The 12,421-nt window shown below is 36.2% G+C and overlaps 1 protein-coding gene across 8 annotated transcripts in view; it reads left to right on the top strand.

The window, feature by feature from the left end:
• FOCAD (focadhesin) overlaps nt 1-12,421 on the top strand; it is a 324,194-nt gene that overhangs the window by 228,892 nt on the left and 82,881 nt on the right. For all 8 annotated transcript variants that reach the window (XM_032139268.2, XM_032139267.2, XM_032139266.2 and 5 more), the window contains 2 exons: nt 4,601-4,689; nt 8,613-8,657. In XM_032139268.2, the coding sequence (XP_031995159.1) occupies nt 4,601-4,689; nt 8,613-8,657 (134 nt within the window). The remainder of the gene's footprint in view (nt 1-4,600; nt 4,690-8,612; nt 8,658-12,421) is intronic.

The following is a 12,421-nucleotide window of genomic DNA, read 5'->3' as shown; positions in this document are numbered from 1 at the left end:
ATAACAGCTGTCCTATAAAATGAGGTGGGGGAGTGAGAATGGGGCATAGGATGGGATGAGAGGAATGACTGTCTGGGCAATGGTGTTCTAATCTCAAATTAAAACATTTTTGCAACCCATCTTACGGATCCTAGAACTCGTAAAACACTAATGTATCTTCAGAGATTCTGATTCATTAGAAGTGAATAGGGGACCAAGAATCTCTATGTTTTACAAGCTGCCAGGTGATTTAAATCCACATAGTCTGCCAGCCAAACTTAGAGCAAACAGTTTTAGAAGATCCCCTAAATGTACTGTAATCTGCATTTTAAAGATGTTCGTTTGGAACCATCGTTTTGTTTTGCTTATTGTTTCCTTACTCAATTTCTATCTTCAGCAGCATCTGGGCATCCAGCATGTTTTGGATAAATGCATGAGTGAATGAATGAATGACTCATGTCTCTATATTTCTTTAACAGCCAATTACAGTTTTTAGTCAGGAAACATAAGATTGCAAGTCAGAGTATGCACTTTTTCTCACATTCATTTTTCCCCAAGCAATGTTGAATTTTTTCTTCACCAAACATTTATGGAACATGTTTTATTGGGGAGGTCCCATGCTGAGTGTGTGGGATACCGAGGGCACTCCTTCCTCACAATGAACTCCCAGTCCACTGGGAGAGGCTAACATGCCCACTAGCAATTCCAGTACAGTATCTTTGATGCATTAATAAAGGATGTTCAAAATGCTATGGGCACCTGGAGAAAGGGATGAAGAGCTCCTCCTCCTGCAGAATGAACTAAGAATTCTATTTAGCTCTTAGTGTAAGAAAGGCTAAGTTGAATAGGATTGTAGTATAATTCTGCAGATGACTTGCAATTGATTTAAAAAAGCCATGAATTTTTAAATAAGAGCTATGGTTTGTTGAGTAACTAGTGTGTGTCCAATACTTAACATATATTATTTCAATTAATCTGTACAGAAACCCTTTGAAGTAGATGTTATTAACCCCATGTATAATGGGCTTATAGATGGGAAAGCAGGGTTAGCTAGAAAAGCAAAGCAAACAGCTCAGGAACCCAACAAGCACTAAATGAAAATACAGGAACTTAACCTGACTCCAGAGCCTTAGCCTTTTCCACTGTGACATGTATTTTCCCTAACACTGTCATTAATTGTTATAATGAATAATGCAAATTTGTTTAATATTTTAAAGGGCAGATCTATTTGATCTATGAAAAACCTGCAGATTTTTCATAATTTTTAGCAATGCAGGTCAATTATTCTGCTATTAAGGAGATGGTTGGTATCTTTATTTATCATTTAAAATCCCTTTACTTTGGATTTCTAGTAAGTCCAGTTCCATTGAGAATTGGTGACAAAAGAAGAGAAAGTGAAAGGATGGATTAAAATAAGATTTGCAGTATTATTTAAAAGTACAGCAGTGTGATTTAGGCTATCACTATTACTTGAAAGTACACTGATGCATTTACGCTTAAACAAGTTTTTTAAATGAGTCCACACACTTAAATAGAGTTTATGGTATCTTAGAATAATTGGAGCAACTGCCAGACTCCTTGTCTATATCAAGAATTTCTGTCCTAGAAGACACTTTTTTTGTACAGGAATTACAGTTACTTCCATCTGGTGCTAGACATATTTTTTAGCATTAAACTAGAGGATCATTTAGAGGAGCCATGTTTTATTCAATTGAGCCTAGGAAACACACTAAAAGGTACATTCTCCATTACTTCCTGGAGGCTAATTAGGATGTAAGTCTGAGATCTGAACACTACTTGTAGCTTCTGCTTAGATGTCTGCTTCAAGCCTTACCTAATTTTTCCATAGGAACTTGGGGTTTTTAACTATAAGTACATCAAAGTGGTTGACATGGGGAGAGGTATTTAGATTTCTTCCCATTAAGATGAAAAATGCAGATAGAAGCCAACTGACAGTACAGAGGCCATTTTGGTTAGGAGCCCTCTGCAGTCTTTATCTTGTTACCCTTCTGGGATGCTGTGGAGGTTAAGGTCTCCAGCCTTTTTGAAAAGGGCTCTTTGGGATTGTGAATACGACCTCAAACAGGAGAGAGGTATGAAAGCAAATTGACTGTAGACATTTTTCCTGAATTGGCCAGCTAGTTGCCAAGTAACCAGAAATCAGAGCCCAGATCAGGAACTGTAGCTTCCAATAAGTTACTCTATGACAATTTATACTTTTTTTGCTTTTTTTGTGTGTGTATGTTTGTTTTGTTTTAAATGTGTAGGAAGCTAGGTGAACTTGCTTACTATAATCAGCAAGTTCTTATGGTATAGGCTAACGATTAAAAATCAGAGGGGATAGCTAGATTAATCATTGGAATCTACAGGCAATCCAAAAAAATCTCAATTCAGGTGATCGCTTTAGCCATTTTGCTCCCAATAAGTGTTTTCCCAAAAATGTTAATCAGAAAGCAGAGATGAATGAGTTGAATGCTGCTGGATCTCTCTATTACCAGTAAGTCAAGAATTGGAAGGCACCATGGATCTGAGTAAATAGCCCAACATAGATTGGGTGGCAGGGATTAATTAGGGAAACATTCCAGAAAAGGGGATAGAAAAGAACAGAGACTCAGAGAAAGAAAAAACATGAAAACTACTTGGTCACAATAGAATGGTCGTGCTGATTTGTGACTGCAGGGAAGATTAAAACAGTAGGCCTTCTTAAGAAGTGCATGTATTCTAGTTTTCTTGTGTTTTGTTTATCTTTAAACGGATTTTAACCTTTTAATTTCTTGCTCCTTGCCTTTTTCAGAAAAGCATTATAGAAAATGTTTTAGGAGTAAGGAGGCATAATTTAAGAAGCATAACTGAGACAGGCAATAAAAATTGTTTTATACTTTATTTTGCCTGGACTCCTGGGAGGCCAATATTAATATCTTGCTAGTTTCCAAGAAACAAAGGGGAGAATGCAAGGGCCAGAATTCTATCTTTGAAAGTATGGAGAATGAGGATTGATATGATTGAAGCAAACAAACTATGAAGAATGTGAATAGAGTGTCTGTTACATCTCAGAGTGCCTGAACTGGTGAGCCCCAGGGTATGGTGAGTAGGGAGTTGTGCTAAATACACAAACTCTGTAGATTGGTAAATAGTCCTTGACCTCACAGGGTGAGCAACTGTGAGAAGTACAAGGACATATAACTTGATAGTCTGGATATTACATTTTTGGGACCTCTTACTCCATGAGATTATACAGATAAAAATATGAATTATTTCAGGAGATATTTAGATAAATTCATAAAAGATGGTTTTGTTAAGAAAATAAGAGGGAGGTAGAGATCTTTGGTTATTGACAACAAATCTAATAATGGTAGCTACTATTTGTTATCAGGCACTATTTAATGTGATGCTTTATTACCACAAGATATTTGTTGGCCATATTTTACAAATGAGGAAACTGATGCTTAGAGAAGTGAAGTAACTTGCCTAAATTTACACAGCCAGTAAGTGTAAATGGCATTAGGCTGAGGCATTCTGAGCCCATGTCCTTAACTCTTCAATGTGTATCACTTTTCTAAGTATGGAGAGATACATACTTTTCTTCTATACACTGTATCTTAGAACTCTAAAATCAGTAAGAAAAACACAGCTAGTAGAGAAATGGACAGAATAGAAAAATCCTGATAGTTAAGAAGATGTGAAAAGATGCACAATCTCACTAGTAAACAATGAAATAACATTAAAACCATAGTGAAGACCATTTCATATCCACCAAAATGGTAAAAATTAAAAGCCTGACAGTTCTGAATGCTAGTGAGAATATGAAGTAACTAGAACTCTTATTTACTGCTTGTGAGATATAAACTGGCACATCTACTTCTGATAATGGTTGGGTATTACACTGCTGAATTCTTGTCCAAGTTAGGGCCCATCAACAAATCAGTATTTTAATTATAGATAATTTAGATAATGTAATTGGTAATGGAGTAGAGGGGGAAGCATCTGATTAAAATAATTCTGAGTAAAAAAATGGAAAAGATAATACATATTTAAAGGCCTTGGACTTAAAGGAACAATGTTAGCAATATTTTTTTTCACATGCTAGAATTTGGGAATTATGGTATCTATTTTTATAAGTTCACTCAAGAAATAGAAGTATAATGTAGAGCTGTTGGAGAATAACTTATATTGTATCTTACCTGAATCTTCAGTGTTACATACTTTAGCTTGTTTTCTACTTTTCTGTTATAATACTGGTGTATGGCCCCCAATCTTGGTATATTTTGATGTTAGCTAAAATTACCAGTTGCTAACAAAGGCAGATTACTAGCATGTAGGATATTTTTAAAATGGGGTCTCTGAAATTCAAATTTGATTCAGTAGGTATCTCAAAATGAAATTCTCTGCACTAAATTTGACGAACATACAACTTCTCTAGGATGTTACCTCTTTGGTGAATGTAGAAATACCTGAGCATTGATGTGATGATTTCTCCTCACACATCCTCTTTCATAATCTAATGTCTTATCCAGAACACTTAAGGCCAAATGGAAAAGGATATATCTGTGTTTTCCAAAGAAATTTTAAGATCACTTCAGCCATCGAGTTTGCATGCTGATTTATGCTGTGATTTTTGCAGGGAAGACTAGGAGAGCTGGAGTTGCAGTTAAAACATGGAAAAGAAGAACCTGAGGAGGTGCAATACAAAAAAAGCACAGCCTGGCTCTGGTAAGGGTTTGTGTTCAGCTGCCCATTATTTGTCATGGGAAGTAAGCGATGATGGGAAAGGTAACTACTTTAAAGGCTTTAAGATTAGCAGGTTTAACCTCTATATGTGAGCCTGAAGGGGAAATGACAGAAGAGCTGATAGGTGTATTCCCTAGATAGGAGATGGAGAGCTTTATTTATAAATTATCCACACACGTACACACACACACACACACACACACACACACACACGTTCTAAAACAATGTGGAAACAGTTTGCTTTTTCCCTTTTCCACCTGTAACTCATTATTTTGTATGCATTTGAATGAAAAATTATGTTTTTCCCACTCTGTTCATTGCTTTCCTACCTCACATGTAGTCAAGGATTACTTCTTCCCTCCTCTGTTCCCCTCTTCCCCAAGACATAATTATTAGGAGCAACTTTACCACGTCATGTGTTTAATTTCTTTGGCAGACATTTCCTAGGGAATTCCCACTATATCATCTAGAAATATCTATTAGTGCTGGCTCATAAAAGCAACTTAAATTGTTACATGGGTTGAGAAGAATACCCTATCAGATTTGTGTTGCACCAGCCTAAATGTAAGTAAAGTGCCTAAAGTCTAAATAGCTTTGCCTACAACCACAGCTTGCTTTAATCTAAAAATCTGTCCGAAGTTATTTAATTATAGGTTTTCATTTACTGACAATTGGCTCATGTAGAAAAGGAGAAACTGTGTGTATGTGTTTGATTAATTGTATTCTAAGTAATATTTTCTAGATTTATAAAAAAATGGTAATGAAGTTTAAAACATTATGATATTGGATTTAGGATTAGAGGGTTTTGCATCCTATTTGCTCTTATGTTTTGCATCTATTTTTAATTTAATCATCTGAGAGTGATAATTGGTGAAGTAGTATATTTGCTAAGTTCTTTAAAATATATAGAGAGACCTATCAATACATATTCCTGGTGAAAACTCATGAGCTGTGTATATATGGAGTATAAAGGAGTTAGGTCCCTAGAAGTTTCTTAAGAATGATTTGGGCTGGATGTGGTAGTTCATGCCTATAATCCCAGCACTTTGGGAAGCCAAGGCAGGTGGATCATTTGAGCCCAGGAGTTCAAAGCCAGCTTGGGCAACATGGCAAAACTCTGTCTTTCCCCCCCCAAAAAAAAAACATGTAGTTAAACCTGCAGTAACTAATAAGCTACCCTGAAGTGAGCTCTTCTCATCCTCACTTAATTGGAACACCATCCCAAATCTAAGTAAAGTCATCACTTGATTTATTATTTCAAAAAGTATTTATTGAGTGTCTGTCATGTGCCAGGCACTGTTCTAAGCACAGAGGAACAGCAGCGAATAAAGCCCCTTCTTTGTCCCTCCAAAGCTTATACTTGAGTAGATGGAAACCTGTAATAAACAAATGGAATATGATAGAAATTGATTCATGGAAGAAAAATAAAGTATGATAGAGGGAATAGAGAGTGAATGAGGCTTGAGGGAGGTTGAGGGGTGGCGTTACCATTTTCTGTATGGTGTTCATGGTCTCTTTAATAATATGACATTTGAATGAGACCTGAAAGAAGTGGTGGAGTGAGCCAAGCTGATATCTGGAGAAGAGCATTCTAGGAAGAGGAAACAGCGAATTCATCATAGGCCCTGGGAGTGTACCTGGCAAAGCCTGTGTGGCATGGAGAGAGCAAGGATGGAAGTAGCGGACATGAGAGTAGAGAAGTTCGGGAGATTGCAGGGTGGAGAGTCTTTGTCAGCACAAAGACTTTGTGAGTGAGATGGAGAAACGTTGGCAGATCTTAATCATAGAATCTGACTCATGATTTAAAAGGACCACTCCAGCTGTTATGTTGAAAATACACCCTGTGGGGCCTGGTTAGGAGTCTGTTGCAATAATTTAGGCAAGAGATAATAGTGTTTTAGACTAGGATGTTAGTCTGGAAAAGTAAATTGATTTTGAATCTATTTTAAGGCAGATATCATACATGATAAATGCTAATAATTGAAATGAAGGATGTGAAAGAAAGGGATCAAAGATACTCCAAGATTTTAACTCTGAATAAAAGTATGGCATTTCCATTTAAGACAAGGAAGACTAGAGAAAAGCAGGTCTTCATAGAGTAGGAATCAGATTTTGGACTTAGGCCTGAGATGCCTCATTAGCCTCCAATTAGAGATAGCAAGCAGGTCGTTGACTAGTCTATAGTTCCAGGGAGAGCTCAGGGCTAGAGAGGTGAATTTAGGAAACATCAGCATATTGATGGCATTTAAAATCATGATGCTGGATGAGGTCACTTAGGGAGTGAATAAAGAAAGAGAAGATTTCAAAAGATTGAGCCCTGATTCTATATTTAAAGGTGAGGAAGATGAAGAGGGAACCAATAAAGCAGATGAAAAATTAGTTATCAGTGATGTAGAAAGAGAACCGAAAGAGAGTAAAATCTTAAAAGCCGAGGAAAGAAGGCATTCTAAGGAGCAACCAACTGTGTCAAATGCTGTTGTTAGGCTGCAGAAGATGGGGACTGAGAATTGAGCATTAGATTCAGTCTCTTGAAAATAATTGGTGATCATGACAGGAGCTCTTTTGGTAGAGTTGTTGAGACAAAAGCCAGGTTCTAGAAGGATCTAGAGAAAGTGGAAGGAAATAACTAGAGTCATCAAGCATAGATAATCTTTACACAAGTTTTGATATATAACAGACCAAGAAATGGGGCAATAGCTGGTGGGCTTGTTCTGCTTTCTTCTTTTAAAGGGTAGATACTACAGTATGTTCACATGCTAAGGGAAATAATACAAGTAGAGATGGAAAAAATTTGTGATGCAGCAGAGAGGAGGGAGTAGAGAGGTAGCTTTAGTGCACAAGTGGAAGGTTTGACCTTAAATGTAAGTATACCTAGGTCATCAGTTGTAAATATTCCACACTGACCAATGAAATATTACATTGAATGGACTATATTCCATTTAGGAATATGGAAATTAGACAGTACATTTTAGAGAAATTTGCAGTCAAATGCTTTTAAAAAATACAAGATTGAGATCTATAGGAGGTGTTGCACTTGTCTGAAAAACTTGCCTCTTAAGAGTGACTCATTCTCAGAGTGCTGAATAGCAAAGATTTTATTATATATCAAATGCAAATATTTATGAATGTCAATATAATTTATATTTAAATGCAACAACTTTAACAATATTTATAAAACCTTTGAATTTATAAAATTCAATGTATATATTGAAAATGATCCTTTTAAAAAAGTAAATTTGACAGCGAGTGGTTGTTTTTTACTTTATCTTGAAAATTCTATATTGAATTAAAAAATTAGGTTCTGTAAATGTTTGAATTGTGCCTACCTTCTTTCTAACCCACAAGTATAATTATTTTCTTTTGGCTTTCCTGTGACTATATAACCAAAGTTTGAAATTGCATTTTCTATAAACACATAGCGACTATTTCATATGTACAATTTGGAAATTGTAAATTGATGTTTTGGTGAGCTCTCATGTAAAAAAGAGAGACTGTCTTAGTCAGTTTGGGCTTCTAAATGCCACCACATTGGGGATTAGGATTTCAACATGTGAATTTGGTGGGGTATGCAAACATTCAGTCCATTGAAGAGAGTAATATAATGGACACTTGTATACTCACCACGCTGTCTGAGATAATACTGTTACAGTGCTATCTGTACATCCCCCCTCAGTTACACATTCACCTCCTCCTTGCCTCCACTGAGTGACCTCATGAACAGGAAGATGAAGCTATCTTTAAAGCAGAGCCCTTATTACAGTTCTTTCACCTTACACTGAAATTCTACCTGTATAGTTTTAAGATCTGGAGCCACTGCTGGAGGTTCTTATTAATTGATGAAAAAGAGAAAGGAATGATTTCTTGTTCTAACATAAACTCTCATTTATTTTCCATCCTTATTGCAGGGTTAGAGACATGCTGACTGATGAGATCACCAAGGCAGCTGCAAAGTAAGATCCATTTAGTCTTTTATCAGACATGTTTTATAAATACCTTTTCCTGGCAGGTACATACGTTTTCTCCTTTTAGGGCATTTCATAATTTTAAGGATTTTAAAGTACTTTTCAATTATTTTTTTAAAAAATTAATCATTACCCTTTCTTACAGTAGGTGAATTCTTACTACGTGTCTTTTTGTGAAAATACAGAAGGATTGGTACTAACATATAACTTTTATGTCAGGAGTCACTGAAGTTGAGTTCTTGCTGTATACCTAACAGATGACATGTGCTTTGGCTTAAACTTAAATGATTGTAATTTAGTTCAAGGGGATTAAAAAAAAAAAAAGAAATCCTTGCTAATATGAGTTATGTTGGTAGTACTTCCTTTTGTTCCATTGGTGTTATTGGGTTCAGCATATCTAAAAATTGAATTTTTAAATACTAAAAACTAATGCCAAGGCCCATTAAAAAAGCAGTTTTAGTCATATGCTTATGGTTGTTTTAACAAAAATTACTTGTCACCGCCTTGTTGCTTTTTATTTACCTTAAGCCAGCTCTCACTAAAAAATACCCGAAACTTGCTTGAACAATCTCTTCAGGTTCCTTTGTTAACTGACAAGCTGACTAATTGTTCCTGGCAGTAAGTTACATGCCAGTTACACTCCCTTCCACCATCTTCTCTAAATGCTGCCATTTCTGTTTGACTCCTTTCTTTTTTGCCTCCAACTAACATAGATATACCTTTGACCTAGAGGATTTCATGTGTATTAAAAGTCCATATCATCTAGAAATTTTTAATTGTGGTATAGTTTATCCTTTTCATGTTGCAGAACCTTCTGTAGCTAAATAGATTTTGCCTTAAAAACAAAACAAAAAATGATCTACCTTAGAGTTAGCTTTCTATCAGTAATTTCTTAAACAGACACTTAACTGTAAAGTCTGATCTCAGCAGATTATTACTATTCAGTCTCTTGTCTTCTGGATAAAGAGAAATAGAAGTGATAATCCTCCCCTGAGTCAGTCCTATGGAAGGCACTGGGAAATATCTGTTGATAAAATGAAAACTAAAGTACAGAGAGCTTAGATGGAGACTCATTCATGTCTTTTTTTTCCAGTGTGGTGAACTGCAGACATAGTGGGAGAGGGCTCAGTTGCATATCAGAGGGGGAGGGGATGCTGGGATGAGAATGCAGGCTGTCTTTGACCTTTACCTGTAATAGTTTGTTCTCTTATGTAGTCTACATATATCCTATTAAAAGCAGTGCTCTGACATTTGCTGCAAAAAGCTTGAATGCAGAAGAAACTACCAACTTTCTCCTAAAGCAAATTATAATTCCTCCTGTCTAGTAGATATTACAACTTTCCATTCTAAAATTTTATTCCAGTGTGACTGTAATCTTCAGATTCACAAAGCATCACTTCGCGACTAATACCTAAAGAAAATATGTTCACATGAGTAAAAATAATTCATGTTCTCATGATATTACCTTCTCATCAAAACTTACAAAGTATCTTATAGACCTTATTTTAATAAAGCAATCTTGATGATACTAGGAATGGCAGCAAGTGAATAAGAGATATTTTAGGTCTGGAGGCTGAGAGATTGGTGATAGAGCAGGGGAAAAAAATCATTCTGTCACCCTCTCTGCTTCTTCCCACTGGCTTCCTCCAACGTGAGGCCTTCACCACTGCCCGCTGCCAGCTTAGTTTCCCTTTCCTTAGCTGCGGCTGCCACAGGCTGGTTTGGGTCAGGGTAGGGCTTGTTTTGTTCAGAGCTAGAAGTTAAATGCAAAAAGTGAAACACCAATCATGGGATGATCCTGATTTGGTCATTTAAGAACATTTAAAGCTTCAGGGATAGGGGTAAGGGAGAATCAGAACACATATAAAACCTGATGATTGATGTGAATTTATTTCCATTATTATTAAACAGATTTAAACCTGAAGATAAAAATCACTAAAGTATTGAGTCACTTTACTAATATATAATGTAATACTTTGTCCTTAAGAAAGCATCATTGTAGCTCAGCCTTCCTTGTGCTTTTTAATTAGGTTAATAACATCATTTTGTTTTAAAGGACAATTTAATTAAAATGTCAGTGGTGTTTTGCCTAGATAAATACTGTACAGATGCTGACATGTTATTATGCAAATTAGTTGCTGTCGTTTGACTGGTAGGGGATAGTTATTTGAGCAACAAGGTGATGAGTTTTTACTGAACCAGTTATAGATTCCCACCTCTCCAGCTCCTCCTTGAATTTGTTTCACTAAGTATGTATTGAGTACCTTCTATCCATAAGTTATTGTGGCAGGCATGAAGGGAATGCGAAGATGATCAAGAGTTAGTCATGGTACCTTTGTGAAATGTGTAATTTGGACTAGGGCTGCACTGTATAGAGTGGACTAGGTTTTTAATTCAAAGATTATTATCCAAATATGTGTTCATTCTGCAACCAAAGATGTTATTACCAGTGTTTTAAAATAAATTTTTCTGCATTACTTAAGAATAATACATACTCAGATATGTCAAGACTAGTGAAGGATTTGAAATAAAATAGTTTTTGGTACTGTTTTAAAACTGAGGCTAATTTCTCTTTCAGAATTTTGGGGTTAAAGAGAACTTTTTATGTTATCTTGTCTAATATATTTGTTTTATGACATTTGATACCCAGATTCTAGTGACCTCACGTTTTCTGCAGGGTAATAAAACTGGGACTCTAATTCTCAGATCACTCAGAATTTAAAACTGTTTTTAAAACTCAGCTTTAGGGATTCATGACCATTTTGCCATAGGAAAGGCCTCAAGATATTCTGTTAAAAGAAGAGATAATATTAGAAATAAAAGATTTAATTTTGTTTTTGTTAAATGATTTTATGGCTAGGGCACCTAGGAATGACCAAATCCCACCTTGTTTCCTTATGTTTTCTTATTAGCTATGTGAGTGCTCAGTAATTCTCTTTTCAGAACTTTAGCAAAACCCAGGTTGGGGCCATCTGCTTAGATCTCAAGGCTTCCTTCCCATTTTCTCCTCCAACCCTCCCCATTATAAATGTTGATGTCTTACTAACTTTTGACAGGCATTATAGAGGAATACATTGAGGTGGGGGGGTGAACAAAATGATCAAGCCTTCAAGTCTTCACAAAGCTTAACCACTCTGAAGTGGGAGGGAGAGGGGGAAGGAGGGATGGGCGAATAGATAGGAAGGATTTGTTAATGGCGAGTCCTGAGTCCCATTCTTACCAAATGAAAGCAGAAATGCAAGAACACATGTGCGCCAACAATTTAATACCCACTGACTCAAGTGTTCAACTGAAACTATGGCTTGGGACTGGAGGTACTAGGCTCATTTAGGGAGGAGAGTTGAAAATCTTCCTTATCCCTCATATCTGTTGTGGTCCTGCCCTGAGGTAAGCAGGAAGTGGTTCTTTGATCATGCACTGAATTCAGATTCAGGTTTCAAGTCCAAATTTTGGGGAACATTGTATTTATGGGAACCCACATCATAGGACTGAGGACTAAATGATCTGATGGTATGGGTGCTCTTGTTGCTGGAGTTCTGTTATAACCGAATTGGCAAACCTAGAGCATCTCATTGGTGTCCCACAGGGGACTTTATAGGATCAGCTTGGAATTATGGAATAATATTAAATGTGCATTTTCAAGTGGTGAGTATATTAAAAAGGTTCACGTTTTTATGTTAAATTCAGAAGTCAAACTCTTAAGAGTTTATTGCTAATATGAGAAGGCTACCATTTAGATGATATAAAAAGCC

This window comes from Hylobates moloch, unplaced genomic scaffold (assembly GCF_009828535.3).
Source record: "Hylobates moloch isolate HMO894 unplaced genomic scaffold, HMol_V3 SCAFFOLD_19, whole genome shotgun sequence".
Classification (NCBI taxonomy): domain Eukaryota; kingdom Metazoa; phylum Chordata; class Mammalia; order Primates; family Hylobatidae; genus Hylobates; species Hylobates moloch.
The sequence above is the reverse complement of the archived record's forward strand: the minus strand, read 5'-3'. Positions and strand labels throughout refer to the sequence as shown.